The sequence below is a fragment of the Metopolophium dirhodum genome, chromosome 7, assembly GCF_019925205.1.
Source record: "Metopolophium dirhodum isolate CAU chromosome 7, ASM1992520v1, whole genome shotgun sequence".
NCBI classification, from domain to species: domain Eukaryota; kingdom Metazoa; phylum Arthropoda; class Insecta; order Hemiptera; family Aphididae; genus Metopolophium; species Metopolophium dirhodum.
In genome coordinates, this window is record NC_083566.1 from 28,649,528 (window position 1) to 28,675,274 (window position 25,747).

Consider the following 25,747-nt stretch of genomic DNA (forward strand, 5'->3'; position numbering starts at 1 on the left):
TCTTCGGACACGGTGAAACAGCACATATATAGCTGGTTAAGTCCAGGACGGTCACTAAAAATGTGAGTGAATTCCTTGAGAAGACATAATAGACCTTGTTGTCGTTCGGCCGTAATCTCAGCGTCATTGAACATAAGTTTTTTGAGCCGATTTGTTAGTGGATCTCTGGAACATACGTGATTGTTAGTACAGTTAATTTCCAAATTTTGAGGTGGTGATGAAAATCTATCTAAACTATCCATACTAGCGAGGAATTTTCCAATCCAGTGGACACAACGTGTTCGGTAGTATAAAGGACATTTAGACGGGTAATCTGCGCAGCTGGAACCTCTCCATCGTCGCCTCTGAATAAATATTCTTTTCCCCATTCAGGAAATTTGATGCAGTATTCAGAATAGTCAAGAACAATGTCCAAGAATTATGGGGATAGCAAGATGTGGGACCACGAGGAAAACACCTGGGGCGTCTTTTTCAAACAAGACCAGTGGCATGAAGACTTGCTTCGTGATTTTCTTACTTCTCCCACGCACGGCTGTTGAGATGGTAACTCCAGTTACAAGTAAGATGGACAAAAGCTTAGGGGAAAGAGACCGGTTCTTGATGTTGGCAAAAAATTCTTCGGATATGGCCGAAACGGATGCTCCGAAATCGAGCAAGGCAGAACCAGACACACCAAACACTTCGACGGGAATTTCTGGACGGTGTGGAACGTGTCCCTGGAATTCGTTTGAGGTGGTGATCGGTGGGTGGCAATCGGATGACAATCCAGTCTCGTCAGGTGCCGTATTCACTGGCGAGACTGTGGTTCGTTTTCCGAAGCGTTTAGCTGATGAATCTGTTCTCCGTTATGAGCGGGAGGACGGTGATCATTTTGGGGACCTCGATTCGGACCGTTTCGGTAGTTATTGCGATTATTATTACGTGGCTGATATACTCTCCGTTTTTGCGAATCTCGTGGTGGCTGGTCGTGGTTCCGTGCTGATTGAGTTGGCCCGTGGTCTGACTGGCGGGGCCTGGGGCCTCGCAGAAGGATGTGGATTCCTCAATCTCTGTCAATACTGACAATAAGGCATTCGTCGTTTGGGGGCCCCGACCACGGATGGCCATCCCCAACGTAAACGGATAATGCTGTATGATTATGCCAACAAGATCAAGTTGATCGATGGGTGGGAGATAAGTATTTAGCTTTAGCAATCCAGGTCATAGCATGAGTGTTGATCCCCATTGGTGAGTGGTATTTATAGGGTTAGAAAATTTCATTCCAAATTTTTCTTTGTGTGGCCGCAGACCAAAACTGCTGGTGGAACAACTTCTTCACCTCCTCATAGGTGGTTGGAACAGGCATAAGTGAATCAAACCATACTCGGAAACCTCTAGTCAACCACCGTTGAAACAGTTCAACACGTTGACTGTCGTGTGGACAATTATACAAGAAGTATTGGTCCAGCTGGTTTAAAAACTTCTCTGAGTACATATCCTGACGATGACCAGTGGACTTGGACACATCATCAGTAAAACGTTCTGATTGTCTAACTGATGCAGATACATCAGGCTGGCCATACGGATTTGGTAATTATCGAGAGTCATTGATATGGGTCTCCGTAAAATTGTATATCGGCTGGAATGATTGCGCTTGAGATGTAGGGTGGGTCGGAGGATCCTTTAAATTGGATTGTATCTGTTTCACAGTTTCCTTAAGGGATTCAACGTCGGCGTAGATCTTCACTACACTGTCATCGGTTTTCGTGTATGCAGTTCGCTGTACGATCGAGTTGCGGTGAAGAGTGGTGATATTATTTTCAGTTTTATCTACTCGCAACTCAACTGAATCTTGCCGTTTGGTAAAACCACTAAACTGATTTTCCAGACGGTTAAACCGTTGTGCATGATCGCTAGCATGGCCATTCATAATAGCGATAAGATCGGCGAGAGTAGGTTCAACTTTGGTAGGGTATTGAAGGACATTCCTTGTTTCCACCCCAGATTGGGAAACTGTGGTTATAGTTCTATTTGGTTTATCCGACGTAGTAGGTGGTGGTGTCATTGTGGGCGTCGCAGGCTGGAGCAGGTGGTCAATTAGACTGGAGGACGAGTATCTCGCTTACTAGTGACGCACATAAATGTAGGCACGGAAAATCAAACAATTGAAACGTGAAAGAACACAATCCGTAGAACTGAATCCCTAATCCCCGATGATAGACGTAATTTCTCATATAAAAAATATTAATTTATTCATTATATTCTTCAGAACGTAAACTACAATATTCTGGTAAAATGAAACGCATTGAAACTTGAAGTTGTAAACGCATGTTTATATAAGTATCATATTGGTATTGAAATAATATATTTGAATAGCGATTTCAGTTGTGTACGTACCAATAAATACACATTTAAGAAAAATATAAAATGACTATTCGTTATTGTGATAATTTATTAATTCCATAATCATTGTGTTGCTTATTATGACTTGTCTTGTGAGTTACAATGATTTATAATTTATTGTGATTTAAGTATTTTTAGAAAATTAAAGAAAATTAATTTTACTATAAGGTATTACTGATAACTAAAATAGCTAGTAGGTTAAATTGATTTTGTTGAAAAAATTGCATTTAAAAATATCATTGTGTATACAATATAATAATATACCCACAACCCATGAATAATATTTTATTTATACATTTTTTAGCAGTTTAATATTGCAGTTGTGTACATACAAATATACATTTAGGAAACTTATATATTAACTATTTGTTATTATGATAATTTATTAATCCCATAATCATTGTGTTGCTTAATGTCACTAGCTTTGTAATTTATATTATAGTAGCTGCAATGGCGCCCACAGAAATATAAATCACGAGAGGTGTCAGTCAAAATTCTTTGATAATACAGCACAAATTTTTTAATTTTTTTGAGATAAATAAATTAATATGAACCAAAATAGAATCGGCGTACCGTTATAAGTAACTTTTTTTTTTTATGGCAACTAACTGCTAGCGGAAATTAACAAATATTATGTCGTCATGATTTATATGTAAAGCAGTATATTATCAGGTGGGCAATCTACCTGTGGTAGATAGCGGATCCCGTGCTGTTTGTACGTAAGTGTATAATTTAAGACTACAACACGATTGTGCAATTTTTCCTTTTTTGACCCGATTTATAACACCACGATTGCGCAAAAAATTTGCAACACGATTGGGTGATTGTAAACTCGGCCCGAGGAAAAAAATGTTCAAAAGGTCTATTGTAACCTCGGTCCGTGTTTTTTAGATTAGGTACCTACCTATAATAGTATAATATTAAAATACATCAATAACTTACTAACTAATAAATAAACATTTTTTTTCTTCATGTTTCTCGAACATAACCTCTTCCTTATTCCTCTTCCTTCTACAACAGTATTTTTTTAATAGGAAAGTGAATATAGTTGGTACTTTGGGGGGTCAAAAGTCGAAATTTCCCGGTAGTTTTAAAATACGCCGTAAAAAACAAAAAAATATTAAAGGAAAAACTGGAATTTTTACACGAATTCGATTTTTAACAAAATCGATTTTGGTTTTTGGTGTTATTCTAAAACAAATGATCATATGACACATGACATATTGAATGAATGTTTATATTAGCATTTTCTATACACCATTACATTTTCAAAATATTTTGACTTATTTTAAGCTGTTAATTGACATTTTTAGTTTTCAATTTTTTTAGTTTTTTATTCTATAAAATATTAATAAAATTTAATTTGTTGGGTAAAAAAAGCTTGAAAATTTAAGACAGATAAAAATATCAACAATCCATAGTCACAATTTTTTTTATAAGCATTTGAAGCTAAGATTTTAATAAGTAATACAAGATTTTTCATAAATTTGTCTACCTTTATCAAAAAAAAAAAAATGTTTACAAGCAAGTCAAATTAAATTTTTAAGAGCGTTTGAAGTTCATATTATTACAACATTGGATATTCATTTGATTTTTCATGTAACAATTTTCTTATTTTGTTGTAATTCACAAACGAATAACTGTAGACACATGAACATTCCACTGAATTTATATATAAACTGTTTTTATAACGCAACTTAATATATGTGTGTACAACAAATTACCTATACCAAAACATCTATGAAGGAATAATTGTATAGTTTTAAATAAAGATTAGACTTTTTGAAAATAAAATATTAAAACATATATATGTATGTCACAATCTATATTTCTGGTTAGGTTAGTTTAGGTTAACCTGGATGAAATAAAAAAATTGACCATCCACAATTTCTAGTCGATTTCACATAACTGATAGAATCAAAAAGTTATTTCTGTATAATATTTATTATTTTATATTAATTATTAATTATTTATCACCTTATTAATTATTTTATTCGATTATCTCGAATGATTTTCTTGCGTGCCAAATAACGGAAAGAAATAAGAAATATCCATGCACATCTAGAACATTACAGGAACCACAATTCCATATTTCAAATTCATACGTTTTCTTGTAATACCTATCTACATTTTTATCAGCCACAGAATTGCAAATTTTATGAGCACAGGATAAAAAGGCTACTCTGAACTCTCTGTAATTTTGTAGAGTAGAACTAACTAGGCTATATTTTAACTGAAAAATTCTAATTAACTTGTTCTGCTATACTCTGATATTCAGAAAGACTGTTTAATATTTTCTAAAAATTGAAGTTTTCTTTTCTTTTCTTTTTAATAATAATTGTACGTACTATAATCTGTCCCAAGTGAAATAGGTAGAACACGATTCTGTACGTTTTATTCTGTACCCAAGACTTTAGTGCAATGTTACCATAAGGTTACATAGATATTTTACTATTTGACTTATTTATAGCCCTTTACGTTCGTTTTGCATAAAAAACCGGACGGTAAAATCTAGTCGTCTGTTTAGTAACATTTATATGTATAACGCACTTTTCAACCCTTCTGGCTTTTATTCATTTGGTTATATCAGTTCTGAAGGAAACTCAAGAAGATACTTGCACAAAAATAAGATCAGTATCTAAAGGTCGTTTCAATCAAGTAACCAATTTTTTAAGTATAAACAATTATTGTTTAAAAATTTAGTATTTATTTAATTGTTCATTTTAGATTCTGAGTTGAATGTCTTGTTTGTACAATGATGTGTGTCTATTTATTTAAAATTTTTAAAATTGTATTTGTTTCTGTCATCATTTTATAGGACAGTAAAAATGTTTAGATTTTCTTCAACACTATCTTTTCTGATAGGAAAGTGAATCTAGTTGGTATTTTCTGATGCCGTTTTCAAAAGCACCGGGAAAAAAAAATCAAATTAAGAAAAAACTGGAATTTTTAGGCAAAATTGGTTTTCAACAAAATCGATTTTGTTTTTGGTATAACTCTAAAACAAATGACCGGCGTTAATGCAATATAAAATATTCAATGAATGTTTAATTTAAAATCTTCTATACACCATACATTTTTCAAACATTTTCAAAACATTTTGACTGGTTTTGAGGTGTTAAAAGACATTTTAAAATTCCAATCTTTTTAGTTTTTATTTTCTATAAATGTCAATAAAATTGTATTTGTTCGGTTGAAAAGCATTAAAATTTAATAAATGCTTCTGATATATTATTTCAATATCAGTAAAAAAATATTAAAAATACAAAGGTACAATTTTTTTGTTATATGCATTTAAACATTAAAGTTCGATTTTTAACAACGGTTACCTATGAAATTGAAAATTGAAAAATGATTTTGAAATTATAAGTTTATAAAATATTCAATTTTTATTGCTAAAGATTGAACATTAAAAACAAGGTACAACGTAAGTAGGTTATTCTTAGGTTATTATTAACCAACAAATATAAAAACTCAGTTGTTTTTTTAGTTATTTTATGTTCAAATTTGGAAGAATAATTACATACTTAGTAACTAATAGTAGTTTATACCTATAGTTCTTATCCATATGAGTAAATTTAAAATAAAAGAAAAAAAGTTTTAGATAGGTATTGTAATATCTTTTTTTTTAAAACACACAAGCTTCAATTTACGACAAAAAAAAAATTGTAATGTTATTACTTCACGGTGGCAAAGCGAAGAAAATATTATGGAAGTTTTAGTTTAAATTGACGACAAAGCAGGCTATGAAACAGCTTATGAAAAACTCGGTTAGTGGGTCCGCTAAGATCTAAAACATTTTTCGTAAGTGGTTACCGGTTTTAGGGGTTTTTGGAAATAGTTCTAATTGATAACCGGTTACCAAAATGACCACTACAAATGTGATTATCAGTTTGGAAGCGGTTTTTAATTCTTCAAGACTACCGGTAACAATTTCAATTTATGTTTTTTTCAGAAACTTTTAGGTTTACTTTAATTAACACAAAACAAATATTCACATTATAAAATGGTTTAGGACAAGCTAAATTAAAAAATAAATACCTATATGGCTATATTTTATCATTAGAAACTATGGATGGATATAAATTTAAATTAAATTAGTAAATTCCCTATAACCATTGACAACAATAATATTTTAAGATCTACCTTATAATAAAGATATTATAGTAATATAGGTAATAAGAGACTAAATCTATAGCTTGATTATGAAGTACAAAAATATGTAAACTATGTTAAAAATTAGTTTTTGTTGAAAATAAGAGTACGTTTTTTATTTCTATAATTTTAATATTTGGTAAATAATGTTAAGAAAATAATATTAAGTAGTTATGGTTAGATAGGACGATTAAGTCAAGTTAAAATTTATTGTACCGGATTTCTTTTAATTTAATCTAACCACCCTAAGGTATACCAGTATAATTCACAAGGCTAGTGACAATAAACAACACAATGAATAATGATTATGGAAATAATAATAAATAAATAATAAATAAAAATTATTATTTAATAACAAAATATTATATAGTCATTGTTTATTTTTCCTAAATGTGTTTTTATATGTACACAACTGCATTATTAAATTACAAATGTATTATACAAATACCCAAAAGGTATTTATAACTAACAACGATGATAAACATGCATATACAACTAGAATGTTTAATGTGTTTCATTTCACCATAATATTGTAGTTTACATTTGACTAATAAAATGAATAGTTTAGTAGTGGTTAATATTTGTATTGTTTTATCACATATATTCATTTTGGTCGACCTAACTACAGCAATTAGTGGTAAATATAAAAATAACCGAAATTATACTTTTATTAATTTCAAAAAATGTTATATTATTGTTTTCAACTTTTCCAATTAATTTATGTGCCTATATATTATGAGAGAATCGTAATTATTTTGGATCTTAGAATAATTTATTTATTCAAACTTATTGATATTAATTTGGTGGTTTGAATATAATTAAAAAGTTCTATATTCGTGTTATGAACTAGACCAATGGATGGTTCAACGATGCCGGGCAATGCTAAAAAAAATTTAGAAAACTTAAGGGCTCAACATAATTACAACTGGTAAATGTTTACAATTTTATCATAATTATTATATTTTTAATTATTTGATGATTAATAAGAAAGCTTAAATGAAAAACAAATTATAGAATCCTTATGTTTAACAAGTTGGTTTGAATGTATTTAAAAAGTTTCAACATGTATTTGTACTTTTTATTGTATTCATAATAAGTAGGTATAGTCGTTTTTTTGTAATTAATTATTTGTATTTGTTTCCCAATTATAACATGGCACACCATCATTAATAGTAACTAGTAAGTATCTACTTATTAAGTAGGTATTATTAATCAAAAATCCGTGGACTCGTATTTTTTGATGTTTTTATACGGGTGACTAAATAAATAATATTTTTTTTTTTTTTTTTTATTGATCTATTTATTTCAACCCGGCATCATAGGCCATTGGTTACAATTTATTTTTGTGATATTTTTATTACATAATTATATTTACATTTACATTTACATTATATTTGGTCTTAAATTAGTTGATTTTAAAAAATTATTCCTATTTTGAGGTTACCTAACCTTTGAGGTGTATTTTCCTGTTTTGAGCGGGATCCGGACCGAGTAGTGAATCAAGTGTTTCTGTAATGTTGAAGTTTATTCGTTCCTGTTGATAGAGTTGGCATTCCGTTAGTATATGTTTGATGGTGAGGGGGGGTCCCACATCCTTCACATGTGGGAGGTTCTTCTTTTGCCATGAGGTATCCATGTGTTAATCTGGAGTGCCCAATTCTGAGTCGATTTATAGTGGTTTCTTCTTTTCGGTTGAATTCATGATTTTCCAAACTGAATGTTGTTCTTTTTATCTGGTTTAGTTTTGTATCTAGCGAAACCACAGCCAAGGAGGTGGGGCATGTGTGTTTCGCTGGGCGCCGCGGGGTTGACGGACCGCGGCGCTTGCCGAAGGCCGGGGCGTCCACGTCGCCGGCGGATGGATACTGACTTATAAAGTTTGCTAACACCGAGCCAATCGTCCCATTTACGGTTGATTACGTGAATCAACCGGTGACACGAGATCCAATCGCGGCGTCTCCGACGAGCGACTCGCTGGAGTGCGTGAGATGAGAATCACAGAAGGCCGACGCTAGCTCCTATATGCTTAAGGCGTCGCGTCGGGTGATTACTTCTCCGAACATCCCTCATGAGTACCTTGACCGATAGATGGTTCGCATCAGCTATGAGCAAAGATGCGTTCCTGGCGGAAGAGATCAAACCGAGCGGATGGGAAAGCGCACCGGCGACTCGCAGGAGTGCGGGAGATGAGAACCACAGAAGGCCGACGCTAGCTCCTATATGCTTAAGGCGTCGCGTCGGGTGGTTACTTCTCCGAACATCCCTTATGAGGACCTTGACCGATAGATGGTTCGCATTAGCTATGAGCAAAGATGCGTTCCTGGCGGAAGAGATCAAACCGAGCGGATGGGAAAGCGCACTGGCGTCTCGCAGGAGTGCGGGAGATGAGAATCACAGAAGGCCGACGCTAGCTCCTATATGCTTAAGGCGTCGCGTCGGGTGATTACTTCTCCGAACATCCCTCATGAGTACCTTGACCGATAGATGGTTCGCATTAGCTATGAGCAAAGATGCGTCCCTGGCGGAAGAGATCAAACCGAGCAGATGGGAAAGCGCACCGGCGACTCGATCGGCGGATGGGCGGTGATTTGGATTCAGTCAATCGTTTACAAATGACCCAGCCCGGAAGGGAGGACTCCGGGGTTGTGCGCCGGAACCAACCTCGACGACTGGGTGCCACCAGTGGCAAAACCTTGAACGCACCAGCCGTAGGGCCGGCAAACTCAGTTTGTCGTCAAAATAAGCACAATTTGTTACCGTAAGACTGAAATCACCGAAGAGTGGGCGGAGACAGGATCCACATGCCTGATCTACGGGCAGGTAACATCTTAGTAACGTTAGGAGGAAGCGAGGAAGCGGGGGCTAAGGTCCACCGCTCCCGTAAGAACTGCTAAAGAAACTGCGGTGACGACGGCGACGGGGGGTTCGGATCCCTCGCTTCTGAGCGGAAACCGACCGCTACAGACAACACGAGGACACCAGAACTCTGAAGGCGGCAGAGCGAGGATGGATCTGGGGGGCCGCCGGCTACACCGGGCCGGTGATCCCGCGCCTGCAATGGTGAAGCGCCCGCCGGTTCGGGAGGGAGCCGGCGGACCCCCGGAGTGGTCTGACCTAGGTTGCTGAAAGGGCATCGAGGTAACCCCGTGAAGACTTACCGGCGCTCACCCGCCTGGCAAGGACGGCCCAACCGGGTCACGACGAGTCAGGCGGATGGAACGACCTGTACAAGTACACGCCTACTACCGACCGCGCCAAGACGAGTCACGTTGAGAAACTGGCTGACTAATCTGGTCCGGGAAAGGGGCAGGCGGGGTACGGTCTTAACGAAGCTAGCCCTAGAGCTTCGGGTTAACTGAACTGTAATCACAAGGGCCCGGGGCAGGTCATCCTTGGTGCTAGCGAAATGACCAAGGACCTCCGGGTTTCCTGGGCCACCTGTACCTTCCAAGGTGGCAGCCTGGTGGTTTAGAATGCGCTAAGCCATAAAAGGGTCTGAAATGGGTAGGAAGGCGGGAGGGCGCTCAAACAAGGCTACACCCTCGAGCGCCCTCACGAAAAGCTCACTCATGACTGTGTGGAATCATGAGGAGCAAAAAGAGCCGCGGAATTGAGGCCGCGGCTGACGATGTCCTGCCCGGGTACAGGACTGGGCGGTTGACGAACGGCCTGAAGGCGTCTTCGCACCCCCGGGCCACCTGAGGGCCCCGTCCCGATCTCAACGCCAGTGGAGGGCGCATCTCCAAACCGAGCTTCCCGGGGGAATAGGAAGCACCTTGAGGTGGTCTCAGAGACTTACCGGTGGCAACAGGAAAGGGTCATCAATGAAGGAAAAAAGGACTGGCTAGGCAGCTTTCGGCAGACCAGCCATTCCAACAGTAACCCCAGAGATGGGCAGCTTGCCAAATGCAGGTCCTCAAGGATCGCAGAGCATCTGCTTACACATACGACTGCCCGACCGTCAGCTACGAAAAAGATCCGCGCTCAAGGTGCAAGCGATCGGAGCGGACCGAAACGCTGAGCGCGGACTCACGGGAGAAACCAAAAACCGTGTTCCGGGCGTATCAACGCACTGAGGATAGGGAGACCTGTTAGGCACGTCAAAAGACCCCGACGTGGGTCCTCGTATAACGATGACCGAGGTGATGAAGAGCACCTTCCTTTTCCGCACGGGAACCATCTACCCAAGTGGGGGAACTATACCACCTGCGACAAACCAGTGAGCTTGGGCGAGAGCCGCCCTCGAGACATATGGCTAAAGGTGTAAAAACCCCCGAGGTGCCGGCCTTATAACTCCCCGTCACACAGTGGTTAGTAATGGTTTAGTTTTGTGTCTTCATCGTTCCAGTGTATATGCCATTTTTTCCTTATTTGTGTTTTGACTGCCTTTTTGATGTCGTCGTATGAGGAGATGTTTAGTTTGGTTGTGTTTTTGTTCGATGCGGCAAGTTTAGCGTATTTGTCCGCTATTTCATTCCCTGCGACGCCGGTATGTCCGGGGATCCAAATTATTGATATTTGTTTTTTATTTGTTTTGGCTTCATCAAGTTCGTTTTGGATGAGGACTGAGATGTCATTTGGGTTGTTTTTGTTTTGGATGTTCTTCATGGCGCTTAGGGAGTCACTAAGGATTACAAACTTTGTGTGTTTAATGGTTTGGATTGTTTCAATGGCTTTTAGAATGGCTATGGCTTCAGCTGAAAATATTGAGCACTCATTTGGGAGTTTGAATGTTATAATAGTATTTTTAAGTGCGATGGCAATACCGACGCCTTCGTTTCCCTTCGCTTCCCTATGGCTTCTAAATATCTCAGGTGATGTATTTTGTTTAGAGAGGGCATTTAGTTCGGTATTGATTGCATAGGAGTAATCCCATGGGTGTTATTCTCTGTGGATAATTTTAATTGGGGTTGCAGCATTTTCGTTGGTTAGCTTGGTTATTTCGTCATTTACGTCACTATTTTTATCTTTGTTGAGTCTGGATAGTCTTGCTATATATTTTATGAATAATTCTGTTCTTTTCAATGTAGGTGGGGATTCGCCAGCTAAGTTATAAATGCTGAGAATAGGGCTGCTTCGAAAGGCTCCTTTGTCGATCAGTTTTAGAGTTGCATTGGCTGCTGATCTGTATAGAATTGCGCCATAATTGATTTTGGCTTGGATGGTTGCATTGAATATTTTCAGGAGAGACTTGGATTCACCGCCCCATGAGGTGTGGGATAGAATTTTAATTATTTTTAATGAGTTGGTTGTTAATTTTTTTTGATATTTTATGAAAGGTGACCAGGTTTGGCGTCTATCGAATATTACTCCTAGCATTTTTGTTGTGTTTTTATTGGTTATTGTAGTGCCATCTAAATTGATTACGAAATCTTTTGCTCTTTTTTTTGTAAAAATTGTACATATTGACTTCCCTGGTGAGAAGTTGAAACCTGTTTTGTTTTCCCATGTTTCAATGTTGGTGGTAGTTGTTTGTAATAGGTTTTTAACTGTTTCAATACTATTGCTCCTGCACCAGAAATTAAAGTCGTCTGCATACATATTACATTTTACAGGTAGTCTGCAAATTAGGACTATGTCGTTAATTGATATTAAGAAGAGAGTTACTGAGAGAGCCGAACCTTGGGGTACTTCATTTTCTTGTGTAAATTTGTGTGATAGGTAATTGTTGGCTCTTACTTTGAATTTTCGGGTTGATGTGAAGTTAGATATTCAATTTAGAAGTCTGCCCTTGTTGAGGACTGAATTTAATTTAACTAAAATATTATGTCTCCAGGTGGTATCGTATGCTTTAGCAAAATCTAATTTAATTACGCCCATAAATTGCTTGTTTTCAAATGTTTTGGTAATTTCTTCATTTATTTCGTATATCCATAGTGGATCTATTTTTTTTGAAGCCGTTTTGTTTTGTTGAGAAGAAATTGATTTTTTCTAGAAACCAGGTAAGTCTGTAGTTTATTATTTTTTCTAGAAGTTTGCACATTGTGTTGAGTAGAGTTATCGGTCTGTATCCTTCGGGTTTGAATTGATTTTTATCAGGTTTGGGGATAGGAATTATGGTCCCGGATTTCCATTTTTGGGGCCAATATCCCTCATTCCATATTCTATTATAAATGTTAAGCAGAAAATTGAGAATTTTATACCAACATTTTGGATGAAGACGTATGGGATGGTGTCGGGTCCGGGACTATTGCTTTTGCATTTTTTTAGTGAGTGTGTTGATTCCTGTATTTTAATTTCTTGGTTGATTTGTATTTGATCGTGACAATTTTTATCAGAAGTATTACTTATAGCTTCTTTTTCGCATTTATGTTTGTATCCTAGAAAGGGTTGTTTGTTGTTGTTGTCACTGCTATTATTATAAAAATATTCACCAAGGTTATTTAGTATTTGATCTGGTTTATTTATTAATTGGTTAGAATTTGGGTCGATTAAGTTGATTTTTTATTTCGTCTGAGTCCTTTTAGAGATTGTATTTTGTTCCAAACTGATTTTGAGTCAGTGTTTTCTTTTATGCTGTTAGTGAATTTTTCCCATGACGATTTTTTACTGGTTTTTATCAGGAATTTTGATTTTGCTCTTAAATGTTTTAGTAGTATAAAATCGTATAGTTTATTTGTTTTTTGGAACTTTTTAAGGGCGTCGTTTTTTCTTTAATTGCATTTTTAATGTCGTGGTTCCACCATGGTATTTTGGGTTTGGGGTTTTTTGATTTGGTTTTTCCTATAGTTAGGTTGGCAACTGAGATTATTGTTTCCGTCAATTGGTCAACCAAATTTTCCGTGTTTTGAGATTCAGATTCGTCTATATGAGATACTTTGTCATCTAGTGTTTCAGAGAAAAGTCTCCAGTCTGGATTTTTCAGATTCCATCTTTCGAGGTTGGGGGTGCTATCGTTATAACGGGGGATAAGTTGTATTACAATTGGAAAATGGTCGCTGCTAGATATTGTGTAGGACCGACCAGTTGAGCCTTTGTGTGAGGGATGCATTTGCGAATGATAGATCAATATTTGAGAAGTTACCATTGATTGGATTTATACGCGTTGGTTCCATGTTGTTGAGTAGTACCAGATTATCGTTTTCCAGGATTTTGTCGATTTCTTTCCCTCTACTGTCGGTGTTTAGGGAGCCCTAACTGACGTTGTGGCTGTTGAAGTCACCTATTATGATGAAGGGCTTGGGTAGTTGCTTTATTATATTTTCTATGTCTTTATCCGTAAATGTGTGTTGGTTGGGTAGATATATGTTGCATACGTTTACTTCAATATCATTGAGTTTTACTGCTACTGCTATTAATTCAAGGTGTGTTGAGATAAAGATTTCTTTAGATGGGTATATAGAGCTGATGTATGTTGTTACTCCACCGCTGGCCCTTAATCCGGTGGTTCTGTGTTTGCTAAAATCATTGTAGTTGGGTAGTTTTGCGGTGTAAGATTTGTTGGTTTCTTGGAGACAGATTATGTCGGGAAAGATTTCGGATATTAGTATTTTTAGTTCGTCTAACTTTTTGTAGAAACTATTCATATTCCAATGTAGTATTTTCATTATTATTTTGTGAATAAAAAAAAAAATAAAAAAATTAAGGATTGATGAGAGCGAAAGATATGAATAGGATTTTTTATGTTTTTTATAATTGTTCTGTGGTAGGTTTGTTACCTAGAGTTATATCGAGTAGGGATAGCCTGTTTATGATGCTTAGATTTTTTACCTTAGAGCGGATCGTATCCAGAATTTCGATCATTTCCATCCACGATATGTTGAACTCTTTTAGGACACTAGAAGGGTCCTGGATGCTGAGTGTATTTTCTATTATGTATTTGAGTTGATTAAAATCTATTTTTAGATTTGGAATTTTTTCAAATTCCCGCTTAGCTGATGCTAACGACTCGTCTAATTTTAATATGATTTGTTCGATTGAGTTTGATAGTTTTGGTTTTTTTGTGAGCAGTTGTGTTGGCTTATTGGCTTTAGAGTTGGAGGTTTTAGGCACCTGATGTAACAATGGTTATCGATAGTGTGTCTACATACCTTCTTGATTGCTGCTTGTCGAATTTCACTGCTATCGGAAGCTATATAAATGCGATTTGCGTTGACCGTTGAACACGTGTGCATCGGTCGGTTGTTTCACACGTACTGAATAAATAATATGTTACCCCCATGGTTGAATTAAACAGGTTATTGCATATCGAATCAGATGGTTATCATCAGAAACAAAATGGCTGCGTAAAGGGATATCACAAATATCAATTTTTCTTATCATCAGAAATACGCTGACAAAAGCTAGGTAACAAATTCAAAATTCCGAGCATACATGATTAATTATTATTAGCTCCCTTTACGCTGCCATTTTAGTTTTTACCTTAAGAGAAGAGGTATATATGCAATAACCTTGTATATTTCAACCATGGTTACCACTATATTATTATTAATTAGTAAATATTATTTCAACATTTGCATAGATAATTAAATACTGTACATCATTGGTATTTCAGTATATCATCTAAATAGCTTGTTCTAAATATAGTATACAATAGAAATCTGTGGTATAGGCCGATGAGCAACCTCTAATTCTTTAAATTTATTATTTCCTTTTTTCACCTTTTTGATATGAATAGTTGAAGCTATTATAGGCGATTTTTCCCAGCTTGATTTCTTTTGTATAAAAGTATAAAATTATATATAATTTTTTGTATTTTTAGGACTTGGTGATTCATCGTGTAGGTATTCAGGTACTTTTGATAGCTATAATGAAATATGTCACAAGGATGTAGTGAAGATAAAAAAACTTCCAAAAGAGTGCACAGCTTTTGTTTTTGATGGAATTGTTTGTAAAAAAAATTATGAAATCATGTATGGATCGATACCAGAAGATTTAGGTAATACAAGATTTATTCATTGAAAAAAATTAATTAAAAAAGCGTGTAACAAGCATTTTATATCATCCATTCTGAAGTTATTTTTAGCCATCCCGCGTGACGTTGCTCGTGAGACTCGTTTATAGTTTTGTGAACAATATAAATTATCAGGTAGGAAATCTACCTGCGGTAGATTGCGGACACGGCGAGATGGGTTACAAAATAAAACTATATTACTATATTAATATATCTTTGTTGTTGAAAAAAATGTTGTTACAGTGTACCTAAAATAGTATTAAAGTCATAGTTGATCATCCCGAATTTTTAGGAGTATTTAATATATTTTGGGGGTTATTTTATTTTAATTAATTTCATTATTATTTACGGTCAGTCAGCCAATGATATTACAAGTGCCTATGATATTTGATGATATTATTGTGAATAAAGTAATTTATATATAACCTATTTACGTGGAGCCTAAGAGCCATGTTTTCAATTTTAAATCCTTAGCTATCAAAGTTGAACATTTTATAAATTTTTAAATAGAAAATAATTATTACATTTTAAATTTGATACATTTTGTCAAAATTTAAACTTTAAATGCTTATAAAAATAATTATGCCTATGTATTTTTAATATTTTTCAACTACTATTGTAACATTATATCAGGAGCCTTGCATATAATTTTCAAGCTTTTTAACCCAACAAATAAAATTTTATTGATATTTATAGAAAAAAAAAATTAAAAAAATTGAAAACTGATAATCTCCGTAAACAGCTCAAAAATAGTCAAATTATTTTCAAAATTTTATCGTGTATAGAAAAGGCTGATACAAACATTCAGTGATGTTTTAGTATAGGTGATTTGTTGTACACACATATATTAAGTTGTGTTATAAAAACACTTTATATATAAATTCAGTGAAATGTTCAAGTATCTACAGTCATACGTTTTTTAATTACAACAAAATAAGAAAATCGTTACATGAGATATCGAGTGAATATCAAATGTTGTAAAAATATGATTTTCAAACGCTCATAAAAATTTAATTTGACTTTCTTGTAGATATTTTTTTTTTTTATAAAGAGAGACAAACTTATGGATAATCTTGTATTACATTTTAAAATCTCAGATTTAAAAAGAAAATTTTTTATTAATTCTCAACTCAAAATAATTTGCTAATTTTCGTGATTTTTCCGTATTTTGTCAAGATTTAAACTTTAAATTTTTATAAATAACAATTGTGAGTAAGGATTTTTAATTTTTTTCATCTTATATTGAAACAATAATCTAGGTGCCATCTGTTAAATTTTCAAGCTTTTTTACCCAACAGATAAAATTTTATTGATATTTATATAAAAAAAAATTAAAAAATGGAAACTGAAAATGTCTGTTAACAGCTCAAAATAAGTCTAAATATTTAGAAAATGTTATGGTATATAGAAAATGCTAATATAAACATTCAGTCAACATTTCATGTACCTACGGTTAGGTTAGAGTTGCACCAAAAACCAAAATCGATTTTCTCGAAAACTGATTTAGCGTAAAAAAATTCCCGTTTTCCCTTAATTTTTCTTTTGTTTTTCACGTCGCGTTCCTATCAGAAAAGTTACTGTTGAAGAAAATCCAAGCACATTTACTGTCCTAAAAGGTGATGACAGACACAAAAAAAAAATAAAAAACAAAACACACATTATTGTAAAATTAATACATTCATCGCTTCGCTCAGAATCTAAAATCAAGTCATTTAGGTCATCAAATCGATACGCGAATCTAACATTGGTGAATCAGTGAAATCGAAATCAAGGTATTTCTACCTAACAATCACTCAGTTGACTGTAAGTAACTACCTCAAACTGACGTCACACATAAACCCACTCGAATTCCGGCGATCTAAATAAATAACGTCACCAATTTCTCAATATTCAACAATAAACTAATATCTCTCATAGCTTGTACGAACAATATTTCATTTAAGTCCACAGCGTCATTTCTTATAGCCCTGCCCAAAAACCACATAACCTACAATATAATAATTGATGACTTGATCGTAACTGATGCAAAATTTCACTCCTTCCCTGGAGGTACAAGGTAGTCATCAGAAATTCCCATCACTCTACAATCACAATTGATATTTCAGACGTCCTCGCCGATCTAGGACACTCGGCTACGCGCGTAGTAAAAGAACCATCGACCTTTAGCACTGTTCCACGTAGAACTGAATCTTAAAAAAAACAAGCCGCAGTGGTGGTCGAAAAACCACTTCCAAAACGCAATAGTCCGCCAAAATGGTACACATGTCAGGCTTATGGCCATTCACGCAACTACTGCAGTCAACAACCCACGAGTGTTAAATTTGGAGATGATAACTTAACTGAAAAGTGCACCAAAGATAGTAGCCCTCAGCTAGATGTGCACTATGCACTGGTGCACATACAGCTTCATATGAAGGTTGTATAATTTACAAAAAATTGAAAGACCCACAAACAATATATCTAACAACTTTAATCGTTATTCATCGTTTAAATATATATATAATTTCATGATGTAATATTATAATAATTAGATACTATAAAACACAGTTATATTGTGTCATAAGTTTTTAGCAAAAATAAATGTAACTTGTTCCAACGGTTTAACTAATAGAAAAATAAACAATCAAATTAAGGTTTACGGTAATTAGAAGTATAATTTTTTTTACAGATCACTTAAAATCACTTATAGATTTTGAGGATGGTACACACAATGTGTACGTATTTTATAGACACGAAACCTTAAAAGATTGGTCAAACGCACTTTTTTTTGGAGATTTTCAAATAGAAGCACAAAAAGTGCAAGAATTTATTGGTAAATATGCTGTAAAGGGATTGATTTTGGATGATATGGATTATCCTGCTTTAGAAGTACAGTATATTATTACGGATAATTTTATATTTGTATACCTACTAAATGTACATTTATAATAGATTTATTTTAATTAATTAGAATATAGACTTTATCACTGAGAAAATTGTGATACATTTTGAAAATAATATTTGTTTTAGTATTTTAGATTTAGTAGTCGTTTTGACTAAAATTCAATGAAAGAGGGAGTGTACTTATTACTATGGCACAAATAAAAAAAAAAAATAAATATTTTTAATTATATTACCATAGACTTTTCAAGCATATAACCTATAGGTACTTGGTGACAATCGAATGGGGTAGGTTAGGTTAGGTCACATTTAGGTAGGTGACCTTTTTTGACTGTGGTGGTGGGGGGGGGGACAAAGTGGTCTGCTGACTTCTTGCCTATTCAAAAGAGTATTAACTGATCTCACTACCATTGCTTTGGGAAATTCCCTCCCCTAATGCATGAATTTAATATACCTATCAGATGTAGAAATCTTATCAATTTTTATTTTACAGAAATTTGTTTATTAGCTGTAAATGTTTAAATTATTTATAATTCAGTTTTCACTGTATCTAAGCCTAGGTTATACATTGGACCAACAATGAGTAGGTAATTAACTCGTTGGGCCTGTTCCAAAAATGGTATTGTGCTTTCGTCTTTTTACCTTGTAATTCTTAAAACATAAATTTGTATATATATATTTAGCAACAAATGTTACGTTCTATAATCTATTCAGAGTAAGATTGAACCACTCGGCCGACCAAAATACGTTTTTTCCACGCATCCGGACATCGTTGAGAGCGTTAGCACAGACGCTCAACGACCGACGACAGCCAGCGATGACTGTCAGCCAATCACAGAAAGCATAGCCATCGCATGGGAGGTCAGGCACTGTTCGGCGGCTCAGTCTGTATGCGTGAAGCGTTTCAATCTTATTCTGAATATAGTATAATGTACTCATTAACTGTCATTAAATATAAATAATTAATACATACATTGGTACATTGATACATTTTCAAAAATCATTTTATAATTTCATAATTATACATTATGATTATAAACTTATTTAATAATAATTTATTTATCTTTAGAATTGTGAAAGCGACTTCTACGAGAAATTTATAGAATATGTAACAGCTATTAAATCTAAAAATCCAGATTTGGAAATTGGGTTTTATTTGAGTGCTAGAACTTTGATACAAAGTGTAAATAAGGAGCTCAATTCAACTTGTAAGTGTATAAATTAAAATAAAATAAGTAGAAGTAAGATTGATTATATCTGTAATTGCATCATGTTTTAATTTATAGTTGATGTTATTTTTGATTTATAACAGTTATATCTTTATTACACAACCCTAAAATATAAATCTATTATAATATGTTATGTTTTGCGTATTAGGGTTTGATTTTTGTAGGATGAATGACGTTTTGGATTTCTATGTGATTGAATTTGCTACTTTTAATGAATGTTCTGATGATTTTTTACATGGTGGAGTTACTCCTATTGATTCATTAGATCCAGCCGTTATGACATTAGTAAGATTAGTATCAAACACATAAGTTAAAAATGAGTATAAAAATATTATGTTTTTTCAGAATAAATTTTCAGCTGCTTTAAAGCAATCCACTATTGCAAAAGAAAAAATTTATTTTGAATTTTTAATAAGCCCTATACCGAAACCTGAACAATTAATTGATATGAACCGTTGTGTATTATCATATAACGAGGTATGAACATTTAAACTTAAAATATTCAGTATTTAAAATAATTATAGTATTTATCGGTACATAAATCGAATGCCAATTTAAATGGCTGGGGATATAAAATAATATGTATATACCTGTTAACCAATTTACTTCGCCTGCTTACCTACTATACTCTATCCCAGGAGAGATCATGCCGCGGCCCGACCAAAATCGATTTTTCTGCGCGTTTCCACGTGACACCCTGCCATAGGGGAACCGGTTTCGATAGCAGGGTGATGCGAGGTGATGCGCAGAACTGGCACGTTCTCTCGTTGGACAGGGTGTACACTGACTGGCCATCATCACAAAAATATAAATGTGTATTTGGTGTATAGTAGTATGAGCAACCCAATGCAAGGCTAAATCTGGTGGTGGTGGAGGGGGATCCAGGGGTCCAGAGAGCTTTTTCTGTTACAGCCTTGACTCAATATCACAATGGACAGTAGATGGGATTTTTAGATACTTAAATGCCAATGAATTACGACATGATGTTATGTGTGTCTAATGAATGTGTGTATGACGTGTAAAATTATAGAATTAAATGTACAATTTATGAAATTGTTTTTAGTTTAGTTAAGTATTTATAGTGTTATGAAACCGTGGTTCCATCACAAAAAATTTAACTCACGATTAGATAGATTTCAATATTATATTGGTTTTATTACTGGTTTAACCTGTACTGCTTGCTGCTTAAAGCTTGTTTCCAAAGCTTTGGCTACTTCTAAAGTCTTTCCACTAGTTTCTTGTTCAATAATAAGGTTTTGCATTTTTTTGATCTTCCCCATTTTTTTGTTTTGTGGAAAATAGTTCCAAAAATAAATGCGTAGAGGTACGTTGCGGTTCCAACGCGACTTTTAGAGTATCTCGCAGTTTAGTCCATGAGTTGAAGGTTCTGAATTTAATTTCTTGCTGGGCCTTCCTGGTGAGTTGCACTGTAATCCCCTGAAGGATACGAGTTTGTATCTTTCTATTAGTACAGGCCAATGCAAATTCGCACTTTTCCAAGACAATTTCCATCTCCTCCTGGTTTTCTCCATTGAACGAACTTGGAAGTAACCTTAATGCTGCTTCCAAACTAATGGCTTCGGATCCCAAACTGTCTTCTCCGGAAATGTTCTGGCTGGTTCCTTGATTGTTATCTTCGTTTGACGTAGTTGTTCTGACGGTCCCCTCCGGTATGTGCTGTCGTAATGACATCACGTTAAGCAATGGTGACTGGTTCTGCGCATCCATATTGTTTTCGTAAAATTTCTAATCAAGAATGTTCTGTGTTTCTTCCGACGAGTCGGCTTCCTCTAAAGCATTAGAATCGTTTTATATGAGGTTTGTAGTCTCTGTAACGGACGTTCTGGTCCTCACGAATAGATCGTTAGATTCGACTTCAGCTACAATATGTTCGGAATTGGGGTTGTTTGGGTCTGAAAATCTCACAAGTAAACTTGCCCGTGGGTTTGGGTAAGGGAGGTTTGGCTGGTTCCCCCGAGATCCTCACCATCTATAACTGTGGATTCTAGTTCACTCTCGGATGTCCCGCTCATTAACAACCTAACAATTCCCTCTAAATGTGCGAATAAATATTCTTACCCTTTATCAGAGCTACTTTAACTACTAAACTATATAGACAATTAAAATAAAATTTTCTTACATTGCTTAGAGTAAAGTTATAATTTATATAAAAAATAAAAATACACAAATATATATATTATTATTATTTTTTTTTTTTTACTCACAATACCGCGAATCTGCTCATGACGTTTGCGATGTTCTGTTCGGATTGGGGCAGTGCTCCGACTTGGATAACCGGAATGCTCGTAACGGCTCTGATTGAATTTGGAATGCTCTGGAATCGTCCTTTTCGTCTGCGCTTGATGTATCAAAGTTCGCTTGCCCCGAAACAGCTATGCGCGAGGACCACTATAAATAATAGGTTTCTCTTCAGTGATGTTCTTGATGTTCTGTCTTCGGTTGTGTCGCGTATTTAATTAAAATGTCCGTAATAGTGTACTGTCTAACTGTTCCTTTCGCGTGTTTACAATACGGGCGTCAGCTGTTACGGCGGCGGCTGCTCCGACGGCGGCGTAGTGACGTCACGGGTGGCAATATTTAACCTTCGCACGCGTCGACGGCGGCGATGAGCTCGCGGAGGAGGTGCGTACGACAACGTTGGAAATATCGAACACGACGCAGTGGCTCGGTCTTTCACGTATACCCGGCCGATTATTAGTATTACGCACTTTATACGTACCAATATTTGTCTGAAATGTTCTGTTTCTTTATCTCCTTTATTTTTATTGGTCTAAATGTTCTGAATGTTCTTTAAAGCTCTGGATATTTTGCACTTAGTAAAAAAATTTTGACTAACGCCTTAACCACACTATATTATCAATAAAATTTCACTAGTCGAACGTGGTAGTGTATACTGTGACGTATCCCACCGCTGCCACCAAAAATGTTATGAAACCGTGGTTCTATCACAAATAATTTAACGCACGATTAGATAGATATTAATAATATAATGTAATGGTTTTATTACTGGTTTAACTTAAACTAATTGTACAAGAAATATGAAATGCTTTTCTTAAACATACGTTATGTATAATGCTCTATTTTAATGCGACTGACTAACCTCCTCCCTGTGTGTCGGCCTGCGACTCAGCCGGACGCCGGATCGCCTTGTCAGCGGATTCCTGTCGACGAGCCGTCGACCAACACACTATTCCTATACTGTTAATATTAAATTATATGAGAACATAATATAATAGAATATTATTCAGGGGGTTCACAACATTTGGTACCTAAAATTATAAATTTAATTTTGACACTTAATATTATTTAAATAGTTTTTATAAATATTTACAGTATTGTGAAAACCGTGATCATTACAAAGGATTATGGTGTGTTGATAAACAGGACATATTTTATGAAAAAGTAATACTTTGTAGTCTATAATATCATAAAAATTATTTAAATTTTTTATATATTTTATAGGGTAAATTTGCCAAAAAATATTCAAAAGGATTCATAGGGAGAGATATAGATTTAGTCGATCGTGATAATAAATGTGATTGTGATAATAAGTACATAACGTTTTATATGATATTAAAGGGATATACTTATGCAATTGATCAACTAACTTGCAAAGCATTCACTTAGCCTATTAGTCTAATAAATACTATAATTAATTGTTACTTTCGAATGATGTAATTAGGCACAAATGTATTATTAATCAATAAATTGTGTCTTCTACAAATTACTTGATCTTCATAGAACGATATTTTGTTGTTTTGTTGTAATCCAAAGACTATTAACTGTAAGTACATCTATATATATAAAACTGAAATCAAGCGAAAGAGGAAATCTTTGTTACGGTTTGGCTTCGAAACTTCTTATCCAATTGTCATGCAGTTTTTTTTAAATGAAAGAGGTATCACGGAGCAGGTTTTAGGCATAAATAAAGTCCGATAATGTTAGTCAATAATTAGTTATCTAAACATATAAAATCCAAATACCACTGACTCACTGATCACTGTATCTCAAAAACTACTCAACGTACGGACTTGAAATTCGGAATAGAGGTTCTTCTCATATTTTCACCGTGCAATAAGAAAGGATTTTCAAAAATGTTGCGTTTTAGTGGAGTAATTAACGATTATAATTATTCACTGCCAATACGTATTGTGCGGCACGGTGGCCTGCGGGTTTCCAGCTACCTGCAACCTATCCTTTTTGTTCGTCGTCGTCGTCGTGTACATAAGAATAATGATTCCGAGAAGTTTATCGATAAAAATAATCTCATGCATCGCGCGTACACCAATTTTATACTATGTACTCCTATTTTATTATAATGAACGATAAAAATGCACACCGATAACATAAGCCAATACACATATAAATTCTATTTATAGAATTAATTTGGACTTGCGTAACATATAAAATATTAAACACGTTCATTTCATTTGCACTCCACATTACCAGCAGTTCGGACGTGCGTAAAACTGAAATCAATCAAGAGAGGAAATCTTTGTTACGGTTTGGCTTCGAAACTTCTTAACCAATTGTCATGCAGTTTTAATTAAGTTAGTTAATAATTAATTAGGATTTGGGTAAGTTGTTAATTTTGAAGGATTTTTTTTTTATTGGGCACATTATGCCCAAGAAAAGGAAATCTAACCTTGGCCGCTCCACAGATAGTGCCAAAAGGATGCGCTTATCTAGGAACAATCATTCGCAAATGCACAATCAAAATATGGTTGAAGATGAAAATAATAATATTACCAACAATACCAATGACAATAACGACAACAACCATAATGCCAATACCAGTGATAACAATAACAATAACAACAATAATCACAAAAATAAACTAAATAATAATATATTTTTGTTTATTGTAAGTTTGTTTGGTTATGATTGTTGTAGTTTTAGTTGTTAATTTTACAGAATTTTATTAAAATAAAAAAAGGAAATCAAACCTTGGCCGCTCCACAAGTGGTGCCAAGCGGATGCGCTTATCTAGGAACAATATAAATGAAGATGAAATTCATTAAATGTCTATTCAGCGATGCCAACTAGGGGTTATTAATCTGGATTTAGCTAAAGGCTAAGAAATAAGAAAATAAGGCTAAGTATTAAGGTTTTGATTGGTGATATGTCCATTGTTTGTCCATTTTGTCCTGAGCTGAAATTCAAATCAGAAACTTTTTCAATGTGTTGCCCTAATCTATACTATAAAAGCAAGTCCGGATTTTTTGTAACGCATACAAATCCACACCAATCAACGTATCGTCACCAAATGTTTTATTATTAGTGGTGGGGCTTTACCTACTTATATAATATTAATATAATTTAGGGTAACTCCAATAATAAAATAAACGCATTAGGTAAATAAGTGGACTGTATATTAAATAATAAAAAAACCACACTGGTAATAAAACAATATAATAGTATCCGCCTTTTTGGCACTACAGCAAATAGATAATACTGATTAATAAAAATTAATAAAAAATGTGCTGAATCAAGTTCAGTTACTATAAACAATATAACCCATAGCAACCATTAAAAAACAAAAATTTTTATCGTAAATCTCAAAATTTCGGTTTGAGCACCTATCGGGGGTGATCACATCCCTTTTTAAATTAGAAAGAATGTGGCTTTGTATTGGTGAAAGAATTTTCGAAATCGGTTGAGTAGTTTCGGAGTTTATCCTGAACATACAAACTAACGCTATCATTTTATATATTAGTATAGATAAAAATGAATGTTTGTGTGTAGATAAGAACTCTGGGAAGAATATAGGCTAATTTAAAAAGAGTTAAATATGTTTTTTTTTATTCATCGGATTTTAGTATGGTTGCGTTAGGATTTTGTATTAATTGATTATATTAATCCTCCGTAGGTGGAATTAAGTAAAAATGACAAACTTGGTACAATTTTGATACTTTAGAGTTAAATCATACACTTACGTACAAACAGCACGGGGTCCGCGATCTACCGTGGGTAGATTGCCTACCTGATAATATACTGCTGCGAATCAGAATTTTTATTCCGGGCATCAGAAAAGTTAAGATAAATTTTGAACACCATACACCATACACCGAATATTAAATAACGAATTGAACAAAGTTTGAGTCATATAGAATTGGTACATTTAACGGGCAACGAAGTGCCAGCGGGATCAGCTAGTATAGTATATATAAAAATAGTCATTGTATCA

The 25,747-nt window shown here is 34.6% G+C and overlaps 1 protein-coding gene and 1 pseudogene across 1 annotated transcript; one reads left to right on the top strand and one right to left on the bottom strand.

Moving 5' to 3' along the window:
• Positions 1-787: 787 nt before the first annotated feature.
• LOC132949157 (uncharacterized) lies at positions 788-10,277 on the bottom strand (annotated as a pseudogene).
• A 1,835-nt stretch (positions 10,278-12,112) lies between these two features.
• Positions 12,113-23,187, top strand: LOC132949158 (uncharacterized). The gene is made up of 9 exons (XM_061019931.1): positions 12,113-12,198; positions 14,383-14,525; positions 15,239-15,415; positions 18,099-18,298; positions 19,380-19,518; positions 19,688-19,824; positions 19,885-20,016; positions 22,894-22,962; positions 23,023-23,187. Exons 1-9 carry the CDS (start codon positions 12,113-12,115, stop codon positions 23,185-23,187), a joined length of 1,248 nt encoding a protein of 415 aa, XP_060875914.1.
• Positions 23,188-25,747: the final 2,560 nt, after the last annotated feature.

What these genes read in the sequence shown, in the direction of transcription:
- LOC132949158 (XM_061019931.1), top strand. Translation starts at nt 12,113, where the DNA reads ATGTCGTTAATTGATATTAAGAAGAGAGTTACTGAGAGAGCCGAACCT. An exon ending in TTTAGAGTTGGAGGTTTTAG is followed by an intron (nt 14,526 to 15,238) that starts GCACCTGATGTA and finishes TTGTATTTTTAG; the next exon opens with GACTTGGTGATTCATCGTGT. An exon ending in ATCGATACCAGAAGATTTAG is followed by an intron (nt 15,416 to 18,098) that starts GTAATACAAGAT and finishes TTTTTTTTACAG; the next exon opens with ATCACTTAAAATCACTTATA.